General features: G+C 52.6%; 12 protein-coding genes across 12 annotated transcripts; 6 read left to right on the top strand and 6 right to left on the bottom strand.

Moving 5' to 3' along the window:
• Nucleotides 1–737: 737 nt before the first annotated feature.
• On the bottom strand, nucleotides 738–2,121 carry J4E82_002387 (uncharacterized protein; the record flags this gene model as incomplete). Its single annotated transcript, XM_051728688.1, has 3 exons — nucleotides 738–951; nucleotides 1,003–1,935; nucleotides 1,988–2,121. The coding sequence occupies 3 exons, from the start codon at nucleotides 2,119–2,121 to the stop codon at nucleotides 738–740; spliced, it is 1,281 nt and encodes a 426-aa protein (XP_051591639.1).
• Nucleotides 2,122–2,415: 294 nt separating this feature from the next.
• Nucleotides 2,416–3,260, top strand: RAB6B (Ras- protein Rab-6B; the record flags this gene model as incomplete). Its single annotated transcript, XM_051728687.1, has 5 exons — nucleotides 2,416–2,456; nucleotides 2,508–2,533; nucleotides 2,593–2,681; nucleotides 2,747–3,149; nucleotides 3,202–3,260. 5 exons carry the CDS (start codon nucleotides 2,416–2,418, stop codon nucleotides 3,258–3,260), a joined length of 618 nt encoding a protein of 205 aa, XP_051591638.1.
• Nucleotides 3,261–3,683: 423 nt separating this feature from the next.
• J4E82_002385 (uncharacterized protein) lies at nucleotides 3,684–4,314 on the bottom strand (the record flags this gene model as incomplete). Its single annotated transcript, XM_051728686.1, has 3 exons — nucleotides 3,684–3,788; nucleotides 3,842–3,942; nucleotides 3,996–4,314. 3 exons carry the CDS (start codon nucleotides 4,312–4,314, stop codon nucleotides 3,684–3,686), a joined length of 525 nt encoding a protein of 174 aa, XP_051591637.1.
• A 281-nt stretch (nucleotides 4,315–4,595) lies between these two features.
• On the top strand, nucleotides 4,596–6,713 carry J4E82_002384 (uncharacterized protein; the record flags this gene model as incomplete). The annotated part of the gene is made up of 3 exons (XM_051728685.1): nucleotides 4,596–5,037; nucleotides 5,090–6,305; nucleotides 6,356–6,713. 3 exons carry the CDS (start codon nucleotides 4,596–4,598, stop codon nucleotides 6,711–6,713), a joined length of 2,016 nt encoding a protein of 671 aa, XP_051591636.1.
• Nucleotides 6,714–7,167: 454 nt separating this feature from the next.
• On the top strand, nucleotides 7,168–8,190 carry J4E82_002383 (uncharacterized protein; the record flags this gene model as incomplete). Its single annotated transcript, XM_051728684.1, has 3 exons — nucleotides 7,168–7,233; nucleotides 7,350–7,508; nucleotides 7,573–8,190. The coding sequence occupies 3 exons, from the start codon at nucleotides 7,168–7,170 to the stop codon at nucleotides 8,188–8,190; spliced, it is 843 nt and encodes a 280-aa protein (XP_051591635.1).
• A 379-nt stretch (nucleotides 8,191–8,569) lies between these two features.
• J4E82_002382 (uncharacterized protein) lies at nucleotides 8,570–9,678 on the bottom strand (the record flags this gene model as incomplete). Its single annotated transcript, XM_051728683.1, has 3 exons — nucleotides 8,570–8,792; nucleotides 8,846–9,469; nucleotides 9,524–9,678. The coding sequence occupies 3 exons, from the start codon at nucleotides 9,676–9,678 to the stop codon at nucleotides 8,570–8,572; spliced, it is 1,002 nt and encodes a 333-aa protein (XP_051591634.1).
• Nucleotides 9,679–11,183: 1,505 nt separating this feature from the next.
• J4E82_002381 (uncharacterized protein) lies at nucleotides 11,184–12,456 on the top strand (the record flags this gene model as incomplete). Its single annotated transcript, XM_051728682.1, has 3 exons — nucleotides 11,184–11,233; nucleotides 11,291–11,867; nucleotides 11,923–12,456. 3 exons carry the CDS (start codon nucleotides 11,184–11,186, stop codon nucleotides 12,454–12,456), a joined length of 1,161 nt encoding a protein of 386 aa, XP_051591633.1.
• A 471-nt stretch (nucleotides 12,457–12,927) lies between these two features.
• J4E82_002380 (uncharacterized protein) lies at nucleotides 12,928–13,747 on the bottom strand (the record flags this gene model as incomplete). The annotated part of the gene is made up of 3 exons (XM_051728681.1): nucleotides 12,928–13,080; nucleotides 13,132–13,467; nucleotides 13,619–13,747. 3 exons carry the CDS (start codon nucleotides 13,745–13,747, stop codon nucleotides 12,928–12,930), a joined length of 618 nt encoding a protein of 205 aa, XP_051591632.1.
• A 219-nt stretch (nucleotides 13,748–13,966) lies between these two features.
• On the top strand, nucleotides 13,967–15,547 carry J4E82_002379 (uncharacterized protein; the record flags this gene model as incomplete). The annotated part of the gene is made up of 4 exons (XM_051728680.1): nucleotides 13,967–14,017; nucleotides 14,070–14,145; nucleotides 14,192–14,687; nucleotides 14,989–15,547. 4 exons carry the CDS (start codon nucleotides 13,967–13,969, stop codon nucleotides 15,545–15,547), a joined length of 1,182 nt encoding a protein of 393 aa, XP_051591631.1.
• Nucleotides 15,548–15,774: 227 nt separating this feature from the next.
• Nucleotides 15,775–16,399, bottom strand: J4E82_002378 (uncharacterized protein; the record flags this gene model as incomplete). Its single annotated transcript, XM_051728679.1, has 3 exons — nucleotides 15,775–15,822; nucleotides 15,870–16,053; nucleotides 16,122–16,399. The coding sequence occupies 3 exons, from the start codon at nucleotides 16,397–16,399 to the stop codon at nucleotides 15,775–15,777; spliced, it is 510 nt and encodes a 169-aa protein (XP_051591630.1).
• A 607-nt stretch (nucleotides 16,400–17,006) lies between these two features.
• J4E82_002377 (uncharacterized protein) lies at nucleotides 17,007–18,852 on the bottom strand (the record flags this gene model as incomplete). The annotated part of the gene is made up of 4 exons (XM_051728678.1): nucleotides 17,007–17,640; nucleotides 17,691–18,174; nucleotides 18,224–18,671; nucleotides 18,730–18,852. The coding sequence occupies 4 exons, from the start codon at nucleotides 18,850–18,852 to the stop codon at nucleotides 17,007–17,009; spliced, it is 1,689 nt and encodes a 562-aa protein (XP_051591629.1).
• A 460-nt stretch (nucleotides 18,853–19,312) lies between these two features.
• Nucleotides 19,313–21,130, top strand: CCT1 (T-complex protein 1 subunit alpha; the record flags this gene model as incomplete). The annotated part of the gene is made up of 3 exons (XM_051728677.1): nucleotides 19,313–19,355; nucleotides 19,405–20,678; nucleotides 20,732–21,130. The coding sequence occupies 3 exons, from the start codon at nucleotides 19,313–19,315 to the stop codon at nucleotides 21,128–21,130; spliced, it is 1,716 nt and encodes a 571-aa protein (XP_051591628.1).
• Between the last annotated feature and the right edge of the window lie 420 nt (nucleotides 21,131–21,550).

Genomic DNA, 21,550 nt, shown 5'->3' with positions numbered 1-21,550 from the left:
TATACGCAGCGGCCATCTCAGGGGTAGGCCCCCATGACAACACTTCTCGTTCACACCTCCGGGAATGTTCGCCTTGGAAAAACCGTTCCACTTATACATCTCCCTAGCGATCTTGATATATGCATCTCGTTTGTCGAAGTCCGAGTATCAAGGCAAAATATTCCGTGGTCTCGGCGTCAGTAATATGCTTCAGAAGTCCTCGGAAAAGATAGTCTGTATTGTGCTTGACGCTGGCTTTGTCGTACGACAAACATGTATCTACTATAATGTCCCGACTGCAGTGTTTCGCCTCATCCCAAGTACGGAAGCTCTGAATCAGAAGCTTGTAGGTTGCCGCCTCGTCTTTGTCGAGGACAAGCTCGTGGACGAATGCAACTCGATCTTTGTTGGTTGTCATAGGCTTATCTTCGTTGAAGCTTTGTACAACATGGCCGTAGGCTTCTCCAGAGGCAAAATTAAGATCTTTATCTTTAAAGGAGGGGAAGTCCAAGCTCGGATAGGGTTTACTGGCAACACATCACCGATGTCGTTTGAGAGCGGTGCAAGGATCATCCACCTCTGCCTGCAAAAATCAGCACCTATCACAGGAGAACGGCAAGCCTGAGTCCAATTATGGCTGCTGTTGGTGATCATACATGGGTCACCGAAGGGGAATAAATAAGGCTAGGTGAATATAGTGGTCGCGAAACAATCGCATTCGTACGTATCTCGGTCTTCTCCCATCGTCATGTAAGACTCTAATTGGGCAGCTTCCAGTCCTTGTAACTCCATTTCTCGGACAGATGATACTTCTTCTGCTTTCCGTAGGCGACTGGTCTCCTGGCTTCAACCTTGCCCTGAAGCAGGAAAGTCCTGAAGCGATCCTTGAGCAGGTTGCCCTCCGGTTTGAGAAGACGCAGGGAGTCGCGGAGCTCGTCTGGCAGAACAACTTCGAGTGGGGCTTCTGGTAGACTGAGGCAGGTCAGTAGATGGTCAGTCTATGGGGCATCAACAGATACTTACGGTGTCTTGCCAAATTGCTTCTTCCTCAGCTCCACTTCTTCGCCGTCATCCTCCTCCGCCAGTTCGGCATTCTTCTTTTCAAGAGCTTGTCGGACAGCTTCTCTTGCCTTTTCCTTTTCTTCTACGCTCTTGGCTAGCCTCTTGATCTCCTGCACTTGTTGCTCCTTAGCCTTCATCTTTGCTTCGTGGACCGCCTTTCGTTGAGCCTCCTTTCTCCTCTTGATCTTGTTCCGTTGTGACAAAGATTTCCTTTCTGGTCTCTTCTTCTTTCCCTCCTTGTCTTCTTTATCGCTGAAACCTTCCCACTCACTTTCCCAGACGCTCTCCTCACCAGAGTCGGATTCCGTCTCAGCGGCTGCTCGCTCCATCAGCTCAGCCTCTTCACGAGCCTCCTGCAGGCGCTTCTTCTCGGCCTCGACAGCTTTGTCGGATTCGCGCATAAGCTCATTCTGCCAGTCTTCCAACAGCGGGTTGTACGACTTCCCACCGGTGGGTTTGCGGACTGAGGGGATGGCTTTGCCGGTCTTTGCCTGCGAGATGGGCGCGTGCTTAAGGGTCTTGGGCTCGACCTTGGGCTTCTTCTTCTCCAGGTACGTGAATCGAGGATCTTCCTTGACCTCTTCTACGGCCCAAGGGTCGTAGGCAGCGTCGCCGCCTTGCACCACGTCCTTCTTGACCTGCTCGCCTCCGTATGCAATCGCCCTCAGCCTGTCGTATTCCTTGCCTGATACCTTTGCCTTCTTTCTCTTGCCATCGTCGGCAATTTCCGATAGTCGCTTCCTTGTGGATACGGCGGGGACGGCAGAGCGCTTGGCGAGGATCTCGTCGACTTTGAGAGGCTTGTGTCGTTTCGCAACCTCTTTTTGGATTTCGGCAGATCCAACGATATCGACGGCGAAAAGCTCATCGGCCGTCTTTTCAGAGATGACACCACTGTAGAATCGTTAGTATAAGTTGCTGTATGTGTAGTGAGACTGGAACATGCCCTTGGATGATCTGGTCGCGCACATCCTCTAGGCCAGACTGAATCTGCGTGACATCGACGTTCTTGCGCCAAGCCTTCTTGCCTTTGCGACTCGGCTGCTTGTACTGCGCGGGTGCTGCTTCGGTATCCGCCATTGTATCTTACGCTCGCAGTGTTGGAAGTTGTGGGGTTGTTGGCTGTCGCAAAAAGTTCGACCCAAAATTCCGACCAACAAAGCGCCGCACGGGCTAGATCCACCCCAGACCCCTGTAGCCTCTCGGTAGTCGGTGTTGGCCGCCCAGGGTACAAGGCCTCCAGATTCGACCGACACTCCTATTCAAACATCACACCCCACCAAGACATACGGTCAGAAGATTGCTTCTGATACTCTGGGATAGCACCTCTCCAAGTTTTTTGCTTTTTTGTAGAACCTCCAGCCCTACTCCACAATGGCGCAGTCGGGGTACTCAAACCCGCTCAAGAAGTTCAAGTGAGCTGTCCTCCGCGGCGGAGACCAACTTCGTATACTAACCGGCTGCAGGCTCGTATTCCTGGGCGAACAAAGTGGTATGCATACTGTCGCGAACATGGCACTTTGGAACATGTTTGCTAACATAACCTCACAGTGGGAAAGACGTCTCTCATCACCCGCTTCATGTACGACTCGTTCGACAACACCTACCAAGCGACAATCGGCATCGACTTTCTGAGCAAGGTACGCTCTTTGTGAAACCACTGCAGTGACCGCGTTCCTGAGCAACAACTGACTGTTGTCCGCAGACCATGTACCTGGAGGATCGAACCGTCCGCCTGCAGCTCTGGGACACCGCCGGCCAAGAGCGATTCCGCTCGCTGATCCCCTCGTACATCCGCGATTCTAGTGTGGCCGTGGTGGTATACGACATCACGAACAAGAAGACATTCGAGAACACAAGGAAGTGGGTCGACGATGTTAGAGGCGAGCGCGGCAACGACGTTATCATCGTGCTGGTCGGCAACAAGACCGACTTGAACGATAAGCGCGAGGTCACTACGGCCCAGGGTGAAGAGGAAGCCAAGAAGAACAACTTGATGTTTATCGAGACGAGCGCCAAGGTCGGACACAATGTAAAGGCACTGTTCAAGAGAATCGCGCAAGCGTTACCGGGTATGGAGGGCGAAGGTCAACAAGGGCAGAGTCAGAGTAGGTTTAGTTGTACACATTGCGGTGAAGAGCATGCTAACTCAGGGTCCAGTGATCGACGTGAACATCAACCCCTCGCAGCCACCAGCAGACTCGTCGTGCGCGTGTTAGATAAGACATGGCTGTCCGGCAGTCAATTCGGTTCAATCGCTCGAGGGCGTACTGTAATTATTTGGGATGATTTGCAAGTCTGAGGAAGTCATTGTCAGCAAGGCGTTCAGGCAATCAGGCATGGGCTGCATGCATCTTAACGTCGAACACGTAATCTGTAGTATAGCAGTGCGTACCCAAGCGTACGACTGCATGACGTCAATGGAGAGATGCCGAGTGCTGTTTGGATTGTATGCATTGGAAGCCCACATCTATGCCAACGCCCGCCCCAGCCAGATGGATCACGCTCAACCGGAACGCCGGCCGTGGAATCGACCGACCGCGCTGATGCTGATACATGTACAAGAATATTACAGGGGGTCGTCATCAGATGGAGTGGGGTCCAAAAATGCGTGCTGAATTCACCGAAGTGCTATCGTCTTTTTACTCGAGGTCGCCCGCCGAGCCAGCCTCAGACGGTGTCTTGCTGCCGCCGACGGGGATTGACGTGTCTACTGCGATCATCTCGGCGAGGATGTCGAGGACGGGCTGCCAGGTGTTAGCGAATCATCAGACCAGGCCAGCAAGCAATGGCTTCTTACCTTGGGCACCGTCTTGTCGTAGATGTTGATCAATTCCCGCGGGTTGGGGTAGACCTTCAATGCGCGGTAGAAGCATAGCGCCGCCTCCACGTTATCCGCACCTGCCAGAGAATTAGCACCACGTCCCACGAGCGGGATCAAAGTCAAGCCATACCCTTCTGTACCATGCCTTCTCCCTGCGCAACCTCCTGCATAAAGTACGCCTCCACCTCCTCTGGGTCCTTGGGGAAGCCCTCCTCGTTTGCCCGCTCTACCGCCTCCCGGATCGCCTTCTTCTGCTCGGCGCCCTGTGCCTCGGCCTCCTCCTTGGCCGCCCGCTCTGTTCGCTTCGACTCCTTCTTGAGCTGCTTGCGGAAGCCGGGGTCGTTTCGTCGCTTGTAGTCGAAGTAGGCGGCATATGCGAGAAGACCTGTTACGATGGTGCCGGCGCTAATGGCCGCAATGGTCGACGGTTTTAATGACGAGTTGGACATGGTGGCGGTGCAAGTTGCGGGTGTGAAAAGCGCAATTAGGCGAGCAAGCAACAGGTATATCCCTTGGAAATGGCCGAAGGAGATGGCGGTGATGTGGTGTGGTGTTTAACTTTTTCGACAAGTTCAGGGAAGGCACGATTCAACAAAGTGGGCCCGAGCTCACACTCGAGACCGCGGCTCCACGCATCCATGGGCGATGCGTCCCGCTACGTGTCACCGACCATCAGCAACCACTGCCCCTCGCGCCTTCACCACCGTAGTCCGTCAATCTTGCAGGCAAGATGTCGGAAAAGCAAAAGGGCATCTCCCTCCGCAAGAAGCGCGGGGACAAGAGCAAGAAGAACGCGCCGCCGCCCACCATCAGCGCGCCGCGACAGATTAGTGCGCCCATGCCAGCCGGCGTCGCTGCTGCTTCACTCCCCAGCTCCGGACGTCCTTCGAACGAATCCAGCCGCTCGAGGACCAGGCAAGATGCTCCCCAGTCACGCCCGCAGCGACCCGACAAGACGGCCGATCTGGTCAAGAGGAGGTACTCCCAGAAGATCACGACGCTGCCTGGCGACTTTGGGAATGGAGAACCCATGCCGCAGATGCCAAAGATGCCCGCCCAGTACAGAGAGAAGAGCCAGACGAGAGAGGGACGGCCGCCTGGAAGCTCCAATGGACGGGTGTTGCAGGTTGACCCACGAGCATTGAGGGACCCCAACCTGGAAGTAGAGCGATGTGAGACTACTGCGTGTCGCCGCCTCAGTGCCTGAATACTGACTTCGCATAGATGTATCGACCATCCTTGCAGACGCCTCCGAGGCCGACATCAACCGCTACCAAGATGAACTGCGCAAGACGAAACACCGTACATCCCTCGACCTACAGCATAACGTATACCAGAACCGCACACAATTCATCAAGATCAGTAAGGAGGCAGAGAAGCTCAAAGGCGAGATGCGAACACTTCGTCAGTTGATGTCAGACCTGACCACTACACTGGAACAGACGGCTTCAGCTACAGGCGCGAACGACGCTGCAAGCTCCCGAAGGGCCAACCGAAGCTCCATCGGAGACCTCAACCAACTTCGCGCTGGTCAGCTGCAGCAGCTCTACAGAGACGTCGAGGGTTCGCAAAAGTATCTACCGCCTATACCTGGGCGATATATTGTGTGGAAGTCCACAAGATGGTTTGAACTCGACTCTGCGACCCTCAAGGCGAGACGAAGAGTGCGGCTACTGCTACTGAATGACCATCTCCTTATCGCAACGGAGAAGAAAGCGCGAAATGACGTCCCTGGTCAACGTGATGGCAACAGAGCAAATATGGAATTCATGGCCCAACGATGCTTCCCACTGCAAGATACTCAGGTGATTAGGACACCCGAAGAACGCATCATCATTCGCGCTGGCTCCGAGTCCTTCACGTACGACACCAAGAAAGAGGATAGCGGCGACAAGTCCGCTTTCGTTGCTACCTTTCGTAAAACCAAAGATGACTTGCGCAAGAGCCAAGAAGCGGATGTGCAAGAGAAAGATCGAACGCAAGACTCTTATAGCCATCTCCTTTCACGCGACCCTGCTTTCATGAACAGAACGGAGTTGTTGGATAACCTTTCTGACGGCATCAACAACGAACAAGTTAGTACGTTTATCGATATGGATGGTCAGCAGCGCAACATCCGGTGGGTGGAAAGTCAACTAGACGACTTAGACATTGAGATTGCGCTTCAACACTTTCAAGAAGCAGTCCTGAAAGTCGATCGCCTGAAAGCGCTTGCGAAGAACATCAAAAGCAACGAGATGGCCAAGACAATCGTCACATATAAAGTCAACGAACGTGCTGCTAAGCTGGCGAATGTTTTGGTCAAGCATATGGTAGAGCATAACAACTGGTTCACGTCCGTCAGGCAACACGTCAGCTGGGTTGTCCAACTAGGTTTCGAAGACCGCGCACGAGAGGCCTATCTGGAAGCTCGTGGTAATCTCATCAAGACTCGCACGCGGTATGTTCTCACCTTCGTCATTGATGTTCACCGTCCACTGACTCTTTCAGGCAATGTATATTCGAAGGTAACCTTCCCGACTACATCTTCCAAACTTCCTACATCTATTTCACCATCATCAAAAACACTGTCGACATGTTTCAAAAATGCTTCCCACAACAGCTCATGTCCGCTTGCGTCAAATGGGCGAAAGAGCATATTGACCAATTCAACATATTATTGAAGAGGCAACTCAGTAGTGTTGATGAAGGCGGCAATGTGTGGAACGAATGCTTGAGGCTGGCACATGAACATGCAGAAATGCTGAGAGAGGTCGGATTGGACTTCACCGAACTGGTCGGAAACGGAATCGGTGGACAAGATGATGAAGAAGCACATGCTCCTGTAGGTTTGGGAGTGTCTGCATAAGCCTTCGAGCGTGCAGTTCACGACCAAGTAGTACGTCCGTGTATATATAATGCCAACTATTGATCTGTGACACAGTCTATCGTTCATATGATACTCGGGCCCTGCGTCCTGGCAGCTGATCTGGTTTCTTGCCAAATATGACCGCTTCTGCCTTATCTGTAACTGTCTCTCACTCTCACCCAGACTCCTCTAGACTCTTCTTCACTATCAATCGAGTTGATCCTACGGAAAAGAGTGCTTATCGTGGTAATGTGGTGCTTGCTGTTGTTGCCTTGTGGAAAACCACCTTCACTAAGGAAACACGGATGTATAGCTGACTTGTTTGTCTTTTGCCTCTCTCACTCTTACGTCCAACAACAAAGCTTGGGACTGCGCCAACGATACCTTGACTTTCGCCACTAGCATCAGTTAGAAAGCATCTGCGTCCAGAGATTATTCACAAACGACAGTCGAAATGCCGTCTGAAGTTGAAAACATCAACTACCTATACTTGGTATTGACCAATGACGGCAACCCAACTGTGAGTCTTACCAAACCCACTCCAAGTGCGCATGGGCTGTGGAGGTGTTTTTCGCTGTCTAGACGTTCTTGTCATGATTCTCATCACACGCACATGTATATACTAACTTACCATAGATTGATTGGGACGCTGTCTCCAGTGCGCTTGACCTCAAGAAAGGCGCGGTCACAAAGCGATGGTCGCGCCTTAAGCAGGCTATGGAGAAGAACGAGGTCCCCGGGGGTACCACATATCAGTTTCTATGGCTTTGTGTCAAGCACCATACGCGCGCTCAAGTGAGTACCGATTTATTCTCACTTGGGATATTTCGCAATGACAGGTTCACTAATGATGTCGTAGCCACCAAACTGGAACGACATCGCTGCCAAAGCCAACACTACTGCTGGAGCGGCATCAAAGCGCTACTCCCGGATGAAGAAAGCGTTTGAAGAGAACGGTACCGCGCCTTGTCCTTCATCGCCTGTCAAGGACACTCCCAAATCTACTGTTAAGAAGTCTCGCAAGACTGCCACTTCGTCCGGCGATGATGTTGATGTCACCCAGACCACGCCGACTCCTAAGCGCAAGCGTGCATCTCCGAAGAAGAAGGTCGCCTCCGCCGAGGACGAAGCCAAGTTTAGTTCTGATCCGGAGAATGAGGACGATCAAGAAGAACTCCTAGAGTCCAAGCCCAAACGCGCCAAGGTCGGAAAGACTAACAGCATCGTCATCCCTAAGCCTAAGCCCAAGAGCATCATCAAGGAAGAGGAGACTAGCAAGGCCAATGTTACCTCTTTCTCCGACGCTCAGGAAAGTTCCACCCCTCAGGACGAGGCTGAAGAAGTCGACCACGATACTTACTCCATTCATGAACGTAAGTTACCCTACTCCTTGGCACCTCAGCGTCTTTACCAACGTGCTGAAAACCCATTAGCGGAGCCAGCTGACTCCATTGACCCCAGCGATTACTTCGTCTGAGCTCCTCACTCCCGTTAAGATGGACTGTGTCAACGATTGCGCCCAATGTACTTGTTACGCTAGGGAAATCGCTAATGTGCTTATGAGCAGGAACTCTGGAATGGCTCAGTCACAGCGGGTAGAGCTTGAGAAGATGGTCGGTATCATGAGTTGAAGCTTTCTCATCTTCGGAAAAGACTTGATGGGATTTGTTGGACTGCATCTTACAGAGTTCAGCATCAGTTTCAGTAGATTGCACAGCGATGGCGTCAGTTGTGTTTGACCAGAAAACTTCAGCTTCCGGTTCAAACAAGGAGAAGAGGGACCTAGGTCTCTGTAGGCGCTGAGATAGTGTCTTCCTTCATACGTCTGATGAGATTCATTTACAACTCTTCCCTACTTACGGTGTCAACACCAGTTTTCCAGTTGTCTTCCTTCCCTCGATGTCCTTCGTTGCTCTCACAATCTCGCTCAAGGGGTACACATCATGAATCTTTACATTCAGCCCGTCTTTCTCGATGAACTTCCACAGCTCATTTGCGGCTGCCTGAAGCTCTTCGCGAGTGGCAATGTAGTTGAACAACGTAGGCCGAAGAAGCTTGACATTCTTTGCCGATAAGCGTCTGTATGATGTGTAAGTCGTTTCCCAGATGAAAAAAGTGGTGGAAGAACTTACGCAAGCGCAAAACCCTCGACTGGTCCCGATGCGTTTCCAAACGAACACATAGTACCCTTTCTCCTCACCACAGCCAGTGAGCTATCGAAAGTGGACTTCCCGACCGAGTCGAAGACTGCATGCACGCCCTCGCCTCCAGTAACTTCTAGCACCTTCTTGACAAAGACGTCTCGATCTTCCTCATGGTATTCTAGTAGCACCTCTGCGCCATTTTGCTTGGCCAGATTCCTCTTCTCTTCTGTGCTGGCCGTAGCAATGACCCTTGCGCCGACCGCCTTCAACAGCTGACACAGCCATAAGCCAACGCCACCAGCGGCAGCGGTGACAAGGATCCAGTCGCCTTTCTTGACTTCGTACGCGTCGCGGATCAAGGTTACAGCGGTTAGCGCCTGGAGAAGCGAAGCAGCAGCAGTCTTTGTGGAGATGGAATCAGGCAGCGGTATAGTGTAGTTCGCTGGTGCAGCGGTATACTCAGCATACGCTAATTGTCCCATGTAGGCTACCTTCGCTCCAGGCTTGAGATCAGAGGGCACATTGGGTCCAACGGAAGCAATTGTTCCAGCGCCTTCTCGGCCAAGAATGTAGGGGAATTGCGGAGGCTTGTAAACGCCCGAGCGGAAGTAGCTGTCAATTTCCGTCAGCAGTTTCTCCTCAGTTTCATGGTCACGTAGTACTCACGTGTCGATGTAGTTGATGCCAATGAACTCGTTCTTCACAAGCACCTCGCCCTCCTTCGGCTCAGGAACCGGTACGTCAGTTTTATACTGCAGAACTTCCGTGCCACCAGTCTTCTCGATGAGGACGGCTTTCATAGTCTTTGGGAGAGACGACATGGCTCTGATGTTGTGTGCTCTTGGAGCGATATGCGGATTGATGGCTGAGAGTCGTGTTGCTGCAGGTGTCGATCTTGAAAGAAGTTGCGCGGAACGAAAAGCCAAAGTCATGGATCACGAGAGACAAGCAAAGGGTCTGCTCAACTCAAGTAGGCTATCTGGAGAGGGCATGCTCGTTGATGATAAATACCCGCGGGCACGGCATTATTTCCGAGTGATCAGCGAATGACCGCCCCGCTCCCCGCACACGTCATTATCGTCTCCATTCGCGACTTCTTTCTATCAAATACGGCAGTCACAATTACTCTCCTATGGCATGATTTCAGTTGTTGCTGCACTGACCGTCGCCAAGATGTACTTTCTAGGGCGCGCCATCATTATGCTGTGTTGGTAGGGCGTGTTACCCGAGCGCTGCAGGTAAACCATGTGGGTATTGCCCGCCGTTTATCGGAATGAATGGTAAGCGGCAGATACGAAACCGATAGGAGGCTTTGTAGATGGTTCTGGAAGCCTTTTTGATCAGTTTAACATCAAGCTCGCAAGGATGTAAGCCGCACGTCTTTGGCCTATCTTCTTGTATAGCTCTATTGATCACTAACATAGTCGGCGTTCGTTATCACGATTCTACAATTATAAATTGCTCCCTGCCCTTACCCTATGGTCAGCGTACCGTTATATCGGCTTCGAGATCTATATTTTCTTTCCGTATGTCGAGTCGTTTTTCCACATTGATCGTCCGCAGGGTTCTCGAGAAGCCCGCCCTTTCACTTCTGATTTTCACCACCGTCTCCACGTAGGATATAGGAGGACAAGTACAAGGAATGGGAAGAAGACTGGCCAAAGAGATACCACCAGGAGCAGTTTGGCATGAAGAATCCGCAGATTCTTCGGAGCGGGTTGCTATCGTTCAGAGCAGACCTGGTAGCTCTCCTCAACAAGCAGACAGTTCAGATAGAAGCTCTAGAGACTCTACGAAGCAAGTATGATTTTCTCAAAGAAAAATAAGAGATACTGCAAACTAGGCATGCTACTTCCGAGGCCTCATACGGAGTCACTAAACGAGAGAACAAGAGTCTAAGGTATAACTAAACTACTATGCGCAGACTCGCCATAACATCTGATACCGGCTTTACAAAGTTAGATGTGCGAGTCAGACTCAAAGATGAATGGACACAGACTCGTAACAGCAAGTTGAAGGCGGGGAGTTCAGACCTTTAGGAATACACTGCAGACCAGGCGACCTTAGCAAACCTAGCAGCGTCTGAGCGGATGGAGTCGCAACATGCTTGGGAAACTGCGCGGCACCAGTGACCTGGATTGGACCTAAGGACGTAGAACGTGCCGATCAACTTTGCCTTTGAGAAGACATCACTTCCACGTGCAAGGTAGTACGAGTGTTCTCCGACGAGGAGTGTGCGAAAGGTTCAGTGATCTGGAGTCGTGAGAGACCAAGGGCGCCCTCGCTTATTTCGCCCAAACGGTCGCGCACGCGTTCCCACGCCGGCATGAACCAAGTTCGTAACTGCCCCTACGTCATCGCTCACATCGCAATCAAGTGCAAACCACAAATACGTAGGCAGAATGTCCACCTCCACTCACATGACGCGAATAGACATACTTTACTACTCCCAAGACCTAAGAGCATCAATTATCTCCACTTAGGGAACGCCTTCAGCATGGGCGCACTGTTCTCCTCCATTCTTGCGCCTATCGCTCTGCCGCTGGGCTCATTTTTAGCCATTCCTATGCTGTCTTCGTGGTCGACAGGCCTGAACCTCATCTTCCTTTCAGTCGCATGGACGACAATCGCGGCGTCATATTCTCCTCTTCAACTTGAGCTGGTTGCACCACTAGTTCTACGGCTATCTCTCTACATCATCCCTAGCCTGATCTTCTTGCTATTCGATATCGGAGTGCCCAGTCTAGCAGTTGAGTTCAAGTCGCAAGGACAATGGGGCATTCCAAGCAACCAGAAGGGAGGCGCAAGAGCGATGAGGAGGGTTATAGCATGGAGCTGTGCGAACGTGCTGCTTGCTGTTGCACTACAGGCGGCCATGGAGTTCTTGATTACCGATGTACTACGAATGAGGAGTCTCCTGCTTATCAAAGGTAGCAAGTGGGGGTTGAATCACCTGCCCAACCCGTGGACGATGGTCAAGCATGGCATTATCGGGCTTTTATCACGCAACGTAAGATACCATGATCGCGCTCATCAAGTACACTGTGCTAACAAACACGACCTAGATCCTGCAATACTATGTCCACACACACGTGCTTCACTCGCCGACTGGCGGTGCACTCTCGAACTTGCATCAGAGCTGGCACCATAGCATCAAGATTCCATACTCCTTTGCTGCAAACTACGACCACCCCATCTGCCACCTCTTGCACCGCTTCCTACCCCTTTACCTTCCGGCAATTGCTTTACGCATGCATATCCTTACCTATTTGATTCTGGTCGCTGTTTTCAGCTTAGAGGAGACATTTGTGTACTCGGGATATAATGTTCTACCTTCGACCATCATGTTGCGAGGTATGGCGCGACGTGCCGATGCGCACATGATGAGTGAGGGAGAGGGTAATTATGGATGTCTGGGTGTCTTGGACTGGTGCCACGGCACGACACTGGGCAAGGATGTTGTTGAGGACCTCAAGGCAGAGATGGAGAAGCATAACGTGGAGGGCAAGGCGGGGAAGGCTATAGACGGCGCGGGGGACGCAGCGAACGGGCTAGCGGGCAAGTTTGGCAGGGCTAGAAAAGGGAGAGGAAAGAAGTAAGTAGGTCAATCGGTGGGCAATAAGTTGTGTAACGAGGCATGTTCCCGAATCGAATTGGCGCATTTAGTTTGGTGGTGAGGAATACCCTTGGTCAGCTGTCGCTTCGATACCCTCACGTCATGTCGCTTGGAGTTTGCGTGGCAGTCGGCGCAGTATCGGTCGAACAATGTAACGTCTGTATCTCTATTTCATGCATCAGTACTCTCGATTACCGCCCAGTATATACCGCGCCAATTGAACGCCCAACTATGACATCACGCAAGCGGAGACCAAATGTTCACTTTTGGACCGTCTCGGATTCGCTTGCTTGTTATAAAGTCTTATGGTAAATGCCTTGTCGGTATCCTCCATGAAAAAAAATTGGCTGCCGTGCCGCTGCGGTTCTTGTTCCTCGCTAGTACGGCTGCAGTATGCCGAAGTCATCTTTCATCCCATGCACTGAACGCCGAATGCCCGATCGTTATCCGTCGCTTAGAAGACCATCTGGTGAGGCCTGTCTGAGCTACGGAGGCTGAAGCTGGCACCGAGGTAGTCGGCGAGGTGAGCCTCCTTCTTGATGGTGGCCAGAAGAGCCTTGTCGACGGCCTTCTGGTCCTCGACGCGGTCCTTGGAGGTCTCCTTCTTCTGTCACATGTGTCAGTACTGTCGCGTTCCTCCTCGATCGTGAATACGTACCTCGGGCTTCTCGCCCTGCTTGAAGAACGCATCCTCACCAGGCTTGTGGGCGGCCTTGTCCTTGGTGAAGTAACCGTCCTGGCTAGCCTTCTCGATAACCTTCTCGTCTACGCCCTTCAGGTCGACCTTGGTGGAGGTGGCAATGACATATCGGGCGTTTACTCGTCGAAGGGGAACACCGTTGACTTTGAAGGGACCGGTAACAAGGAGGACACCCTGGGAGAGGTGCTTGAGGACAACGACGCGCTTGCCGCGGAAGCGACCAGCAAGGAGGATGACGACGGTACCGGGCTGGAGGGACTCGCGAACCTTCGCAGGGCGGACAGACTTGCGGGCCTTGAGTCGCAGTTAGCGGAGCTCCCAATTGACGTCCTGATTCTCATCCTTGCACACCCAGACACACCCGCGGCATGCTGTCGCAGTAAATGCACCCAACACCCCTGCAGTCCTTCTCTTGCATGCAAACCGTCTTCTATCGCGAACGTACCTTCTTGGGGACAGCAACGTCCTCAGCAGGGTAGTACTTGCTGGCCTTCTGCGAGTGGTGCGGTATCGACCTCTCCCCCTTGGAGAACTTCTGGGTGGTGGGCTTCGTGTCCTCTTGTTTGGCCGCCATTTCGTTTCGCTGTGGTCGTTAGTGCTGGTCGGTGGTGTTGGCGATGGGATCGTATTTTCGTGAATTCGAATGTGTGCCAAGCTGTCCAATCGATACGCGCGACCGGGCCGCCAGTTGTTCCGTCGGTTACGTAACCCGCATGGAGCTTGCAGCTTGCGGCCATGCTTGCGGGACGGCGGCTGAACATCATTGCCCCAACCCCAAACACACGCTGCAAACATGTCTGTTCAACCGCTCATCACCTTCAAGGCCGGCCAGTGCGAGCTGACGGTGAGCGACACCGCTTCTCTAGTACCGGGGCGTACACTAACAATACGTGCAGCGCGGCGAAGGCAACTCACAGACAGTCAAGCCAGTCCAGACACCTGGCTATGTCTATCTGTACCAAGGCGAAGATGGTTTGTACGCAATCACAACACCACGTTCATCAGCTCACATGTCCAGAATTTGTGCACTTCTGCTGGCGGCCACGCGATCGCTCACTCGATCAGTCCGAGCTCGACCTCATCATGATTCCCGGTGACGGCTCCTTCCAACCCTACACCGGCAAAGACGCCGTCGATGACTCGGAGAACATCAAGTCACCCACCGACGGCCGCATCTTCGTCCTCAAGTTTAGCTCGAGCTCACAACGCTATCTCTTCTGGTTACAATCAAAATCGCAGCACCCACGGGGCGCGAGCTGGTTCAGCGAGCGTGATCTCAAGATCGGACAAGTGATTGATCTTCTGCTGACAGGCGAGGAGATTGATGTGCACGCTGAACTCGCAGGCATCTCAAACTCATCTGGCAACGACGAGGACGAGACAATGGAAGATGTAGAGCCGTCTAGCCGAAACCGCCACGGTAGCACCGGAGGCGCAGGAGCTGGTGCCACGGGAGGTGATATCCGAGATGAAGGCGAAGAGTCCCGAGAAGGAGGCGCCGATGGTGGTCGAGCGTAGGTTCCGTCTATTTGTATCGCATTCGGCGTCGCGGCGCGGTCTACCTTTCCGGAAAGAATCGAGCTGCTGTGCAAGACTTTAACCGCTCTATACAAAACTCTAAAGATATCCTGTTACGATACGGCGTTTTGGGAGAAGCTTAAGACCATCCAAGCATATGGCGATTGGCACTGGCTGCTCATGTACAACAATAGAAAATAAGCATCATGCTCCGTCTTCCACTGGCCACGCCGCGGCGCTCGTTTGGCGTTTATACTTTGTTTTTGCTTCTAGAACACAGCGCTAACGCGTCGACAGAGCCGGCTCGGGTGACGTCTCCGCCATTGTCCAAGACTTCATGAACTCTCTCAAGGGCGGCAACGCAGGCAGCAGCACCCAACAACAACGAGGATCAGAACCTTTCACTACACTCCTCGACCTCCTCTGGCCTTCACACACCCTCCCGACCGTTCAAAATGCGTCTGACGAACTCATCGACGCCCTGTGTGCACAGCTACCGACCACTCCTTTCCTCCTAGAGGCCGAAGTCGAAGATATCGACGAAATCGATCCAAATTCCGAGACAGCACAAATGGCTATCCAGACACTAAGCCGAGATGAGAAGATTGAGGTCCTACAGAGGGTTCTACGGGCACCGCAGTTGAGGGCGGCTTTGGGTAGTTTGACAGAGGCGCTAAAGACCGGTGCCCTGCCAACTGTGAGCCAGGCACTGAAGATCGACGTTGAGAACGGAGGCTATATGAGAGGTGGTGGAATGCCACTCGGTGGTCCAGATGCGGTCAAGGCATTCTTGGAAGGCGTCAAGAAGACAGTGGAGAAAGAGAAGAAGGGCGGTGATGAAATGGACACGAGCTAGATGACCCGGTGACTATCCAGGCTTGGATACACTTCGGCATTGAATGACGACCGACACACGATTTATGCATACATAGATGACGATCAAGATACGAGTTATGCATGGCAGAGGTAGGGTAATCGAATCACTTCTGCCGGTTATCGGAATTGTCTTATTCTTCTCTAGAGGGTCGCTTCCTATCCTTTTATGGGAATCTATATCAGGGTCTGCCGTCTAGCAAATCGCTACTAGGACTTTACGAGAATCTCGTGTCCCTGTCTTCTGTTTTCATTCTTCTTGTGTCTGATTAGGAGGCCAATCAGGCACTATATCGTTCTCTTACTGCAGTAATTCCGCTCAAGTTCTCGATATCCTGTGTGACTCCTGGATGCTGTTCCCGGTATGCATTCATCCAATACTCCCGTTGTTTCTGCCACTGTGGTTGTGAGTAGCATCGCACACAAGGTGCTCTCGAGTGAAGGACAGGCCGGAGAAAGTGGTCTGCGCAAAGGTTTGGCTCGATTGCGCTATGGAAATGTTAGCAACTGAACCTAGGAAAATAGAGCAGTGGTAACAGCGATGGAATTGTACTCACCTAGTATCAGGTTCTGGGTCTGCGGGAGGGAGGAAGGTCGACAGTGAGGATGAGACGGGCTTAATGAGAGTATCGGCATTGGAAAAAGCGGGCGACAGTTGATTGGAAGATGGAGATGTTGGAGATGTGGACGCCGGAGGACCTGCACTCGTGGCTTCTTGTCCTGTAGTGGGCGCTATGGAACGGAACGCTGGCGTGTGACCACTCTGTTGCAGTCCTTGTACTTCGCTGCTCAACACTGTAGCTCTCAGCGGGGAAGCATCCGCTGAGGGTGTCATGGACGATACAGCGGAGCTCGAGCGCGACAAATCGGGTACGGTTTTACAGAGGTCGTTGGGAATTTGACATCCTGTAGCGATGGCATGAGGGCATGGTGTGGTGCACACGATTCTCTTGTGGCCACAAGCATAGGCTTGGAGAAGTTTGTGACACATTTTGGGTAAAGGACGAGTTCCTGTAAGGAGGCTTAAGATCTGTGATCGACAGTTGGAATCTGGCAGTAAGTGAGTGCAAAAGTAGCAGTGTAGAGGTCAGTTGTAGTAGAATAAATGAAAGTGACGCAACATAATGTTTCCAAGAACGAGCAAGTGACTCTGTCATTCACAAGCGGCGTAGGAGCGCTGGCTTGGCTGATTCACTTTACCTTTACCCGTTTGCCAACCAACATGTCTGCCTATCAAACGCCCATATAGCACGCGCAGGAAGAAAATATTGGCTCGGCAGATCAGAACTTTTAGTTCTATGCTAAAGGTTGTATCAACATTGCAAAATCGTGAATGGCCAGTGTAACGACAACCCCTTCCCCATGCCGTGAACACCGCGCCATCAAACTCCATGCCACCAAATGCTCAAACAAAAACGTAAACCTGGTGAAATGCTGAAGCACTAGTAGCTTCGTCCGAACAAGATCCATTGCTTGGCAGGAGTCTGGCAATCAGGGTTGATGCACTTGGTCTTGCCGGGCTCGATACCCTCGGGCTGGTCGAAGGGAATGCACAAACTCTTTGCACCCATGGCAGGAGCCTGCTTGTCTTCGGCAACGCCATCTCCGAGTGCTGTACGCGCACTCTTCGCCTTGACCTCGTCTTCACACTTGTCGCCCTCGCAGTGGGGAACAAGAACGACGTTCTTGCCGTTCAGGGTGGGGACGAAGTCATCCCAGTTGGTAAGTTGGATACGGTGGTCCCGGTAAGCCTTGTCAGCCTTTTCGAACATGTCTTTCTGGATCTGCTCGAGTAGCTTGGGAACCTCTTGCGCAAGGCTGCCGACGTCGATGGTGCCACGTGCAGCGTCCTTGTCATCAATGTCACGGCGAGATGTGGTAACAACACCCTTCTCGGCATCCTTGGGACCGAACTCGATACGTAGAGGAATACCCTTCAACTCCCAGTCGTTGAACTTCCAGCCAGGAGAGTAGCCCTCGCGGTAGTCGGTCTCGACGCGAACACCAGCCTCGGTAAGGTCGTCAGATATCTTCTTGACCTTGCTGTAGAGATCTTCCTTAGCCTCCGCAGACATCCTGACTTGGTTAGCATAATGGCATTCATGAGTAATCCACGACAAACGTACTTGGCGGTGACTCCCACGGGGATGACAACAACTTGGATCTCAGCCACCCTAGGAGGAATGACTAGACCACGGTTGTCTCCGTGAGTCAGAATCATGACACCGATCGAGCGAGTAGTCAGACCCCATGAGTTCTGCCACACATGGACGTGTTCCGACTTGCCGGCTTCCTTCGCAGTGGGGTCCTCGACTGTAATGTTAAACATCTTTGAGAAATGCTGGCCGAGGGCGTGTGATGTTGCGGCTTGAATACCACGTCCAGTAGCGGGAATGAAACCCTCAATGGTTGTGGTGTAGTCGGCTCCAGGGAACTTCTCGTTTACTGTCTTCGTTCCCTTCACGACGGGAACGGCCAGTAGGTCCTGGTAAACATCAGAGTACCAATCCAGGATTTGTAGTACCTCATCGCTCGCCTCCTTCTGGGTAAGATGTGCGGTGTGGCCTTCTTGCCATAGGAACTCACGCGATCGGATGAAGGGCATGGGGTCTGAAGATCGGTTAGATGCAGTCAAGGCAAAGGTCGGTTGGATACTCACGCTTAAACTCCCATCGAACAACGTTGTTCCATTGGTTCAGCTTCAGGGGCAGATCGCGATGCGACTGAATCTTGCGCGCGAAGTATGGGTACATGGCAGTCTCTGAGGTAGGGCGCACAGCGACGGGCTTCTCCAGGTCAGACTTTCCACCCTTGGTCACCCACGCAACCTCGGCGGCAAAACCTTCAACGTGCTCCTTCTCTCGCTCCAAGTTGTCGGCGCTGATGAAGATGGGGAAGTAGGCGTTTCGGACTTTGAGGGTCTTGATCTGGCCGTCGAACCAGGACTTGATGTTCTCCCAGATGGCGTACGAGGAGGGCTCGAGGATGTAGCATCCGGCGACGTCGTAGTATGAGATCATCTGGCCCTTGGTAATGACCTGCTGGTACCAGTCTCCCAGGTCAGTCTCCTTGGCAACATCGATACCAATGAGTGCTGAGCCCTCAATCTGGCGCATAGTTAGTATTGCCTCGGGTCCGAAGAAGACATTTGAAGTTCTGACCGACCTTCTTCTTCTGTTGCTGAGGCTTCTTCGCAGCTTTCTGAGGGTTGCCGTCCTTCTTGCTCTTCTTGGTCTCGGAGATGGAAAGATCCTTCATCTGCCCGTCGGCAGCAGTGGCTTCGGCCATGTTGAATTATTCTAGGAAAGCGATGTTAACACCGTTGGAGATACAGTCGTGTTGGTTGTCAATGTGGAAACGATATGGGAACGGCAACAGGTGTAGATATTGTGCTGGGTGGCTTTGTGTATAGGGCAAGTTGGCGGGGCAGGCGGGGTATCAACACGCGACTTGGAGTTACTTACGCGCAATTGAGTCGGGGAAAGCTGAGGGGGAAGTCTGGGACTAGAGATATAGAGGATGCAAATACAGCGGAGTCACTCAGAGCTAAGACAGAGTCGGCTTGTTGCAGGCTCGTGTGAGTCGACGGCCAAAAGTGGTGGAGGGGGCCGAGTCATCGGCGCAGGGGTCCAAGCTAGCGCGATTGACCGACGGAGCTACGATTCGCCGCGCGGGCGGGCATTGCTGGAGATTTTCTGGACCGCGTAGAGGCAGCAACAACAGAGCAGAACAGCTAGAACCCAACACAATGGCAGGCATCTTCGAGCAGTCCCGCAGCGGAGGAACCCTGTGTAAGCTGGAACCGCCAAAATCAGGGCCGCAGAAAGCTAACTCGTGCAGTCCTCGGCGGCCAGAAAATCAGCGGACAGGACATTCGCGACCAGAACGTGCTTGCGACCCAGGCAATCTCGAATGTAGTCAAGTCGTCCTTTGGGCCCTCGGGCCTCGACAAGATGATGGTCGACGACATCGGCGACGTGACCGTGACCAACGACGGCGCCACCATCCTCAGTCTGCTTGATGTCGAGCACCCCGCAGGCAAAATCCTCGTCGACCTCGCACAACAACAGGACAAGGAAGTCGGAGATGGCACAACCTCGGTCGTCATAATAGCCGCCGAGCTGTTGCGGAGAGCAAACGAGCTCATGAAGAACAAGATCCACCCCACCACCATCATCACAGGCTACAGGCTGGCCTTGAGGGAGGCGGTCAAGTACATGAACGAGAACATCAGCACCAAGGTCGATGCGCTCGGCCGCGACTCGCTCGTCAACATCGCGAAGACGTCCATGTCCAGCAAGATCATCGGTTCCGACTCCGACTTCTTCGCCAACATGGTCGTAGACGCCATGACTGCCGTCAAGATGACAAACAACAAGGCCGAGGTCAAATACCCTGTAAAGGCTGTCAACATCCTCAAGGCACACGGTCAGAGCGCCACGCAGTCGGTACTGGTCAAGGGCTACGCCCTCAACTGCACAGTCGCCTCGCAAGCCATGAAGACACGCATCACCGACGCCAAGATTGCTTGTTTGGACATCAACCTGCAGAAGGAGCGAATGAAGCTGGGTGTTCACATCACCATCGACGACCCAGAGCAGTTGGAGAAGATCCGAGAGCGCGAGGCTGGCATTGTCACTGAGCGCATTGAGATGATCCTGAAGGCCGGCGCCAACGTCATCATGACCACAAAGGGTATCGACGACCTCTGCTTGAAGCACTTCGTCGAGAAGGGTGCCATGGCTGTGCGAAGGTGCAAGAAGGAGGACCTACGAAGGATAGCAAAGGCCACCGGAGCGACGCTAGTCAGCACGCTTTCCGATCTGAACGGTGACGAGAAGTTCGAAGCGGCAAATCTTGGTCATGCTGAGGAGGTCTCTCAAGAGCGCATCTCCGACGATGAGTGCATTCTGGTCAAGGGCACCAAGGCCTTCTCTTCTGCATCCATCATCCTGAGAGGTGCTAACGACTACGCCTTGGACGAGATGGAGCGATCAGTACACGATTCATTATCAGCAGTAAAGCGAACCCTGGAAAGTGGACGTATTGTCCCTGGTGGAGGTGCTGTTGAGACTGCGTTGCACATCTACCTGGAGGAGTGGGCAACGTCAGTGGTAAGCCATTTCAATCCCTACATGTCTCACAGTATCACTAACAATTGGTTCAGGGCTCTCGGGAACAGCTAGCGATAGCTGCCTTTGCCCAGTCTCTCCTTGCCATCCCCAAGACACTCGCTATCAATGCCGCCAAGGATGCTACTGAGCTTGTCGCTAACCTCCGATCACGGCACGCTCTTTCACAGCGAACAGTGAACCCCTCAGACCCTTCGTCGCAAGACGCGAAGCAGCTAGCCAAGTCTAAGAACTACAAGAACTACGGTCTGGATCTCATGAATGGTAAGGTACACGATTGCCTAAAAGCCGGTGTGCTGGAACCCAGTATGAGCAAGGTCAAGCAGTTGAAGTCGGCAGTGGAGGCGTGTGTCGCCATCATGCGTATCGATACCCTGATCAAGCTGGATCCAGAGGAGCAAGGCGGAGGTGGTGACGACGGTCATGGACATTAGATGTCCCGGCGTCGAGAAGAGATAGACCGGTCTGAAAAGATAACGACAGCGTAATGAAGGCTCCAAGCCCACGTGCAAGATGCTCTTCCTCCGTCCCCGCTCATTCTTGAACAACACACTGAGGACTTTGACTAGAAACCTGCTTGCCAAGGCACTGACTCATGAAAAGTTTGGGGGCCACATGCTGAATGCAGTTAAATTGTAGGACCTTCGGACCGACCCTAGCACTTGTCCTCGAAGTGGTGTATACAACTCAGCCTTGCGGATCGCAACCACAACAGACAGGTTTTTGACGTTACAATCGGGGGACAAGTCATATTGTAAAACTGTCGGTTCAAAGACTAGGAAGTCTTACCAGTCTTACCAATTTTTAGTGCCTCGTCTTTGTGTTCTACCCTCGGCATGTCAAAACCCTTGGTA

The sequence above is a fragment of the Alternaria postmessia genome (assembly GCF_024291825.1).
Source record: "Alternaria postmessia strain BMP 2775 chromosome Unknown scaffold_9, whole genome shotgun sequence".
Taxonomy (NCBI): Eukaryota; Fungi; Ascomycota; class Dothideomycetes; order Pleosporales; family Pleosporaceae; genus Alternaria; species Alternaria postmessia.
The sequence above is the reverse complement of the archived record's forward strand: the minus strand, read 5'-3'. Positions and strand labels throughout refer to the sequence as shown.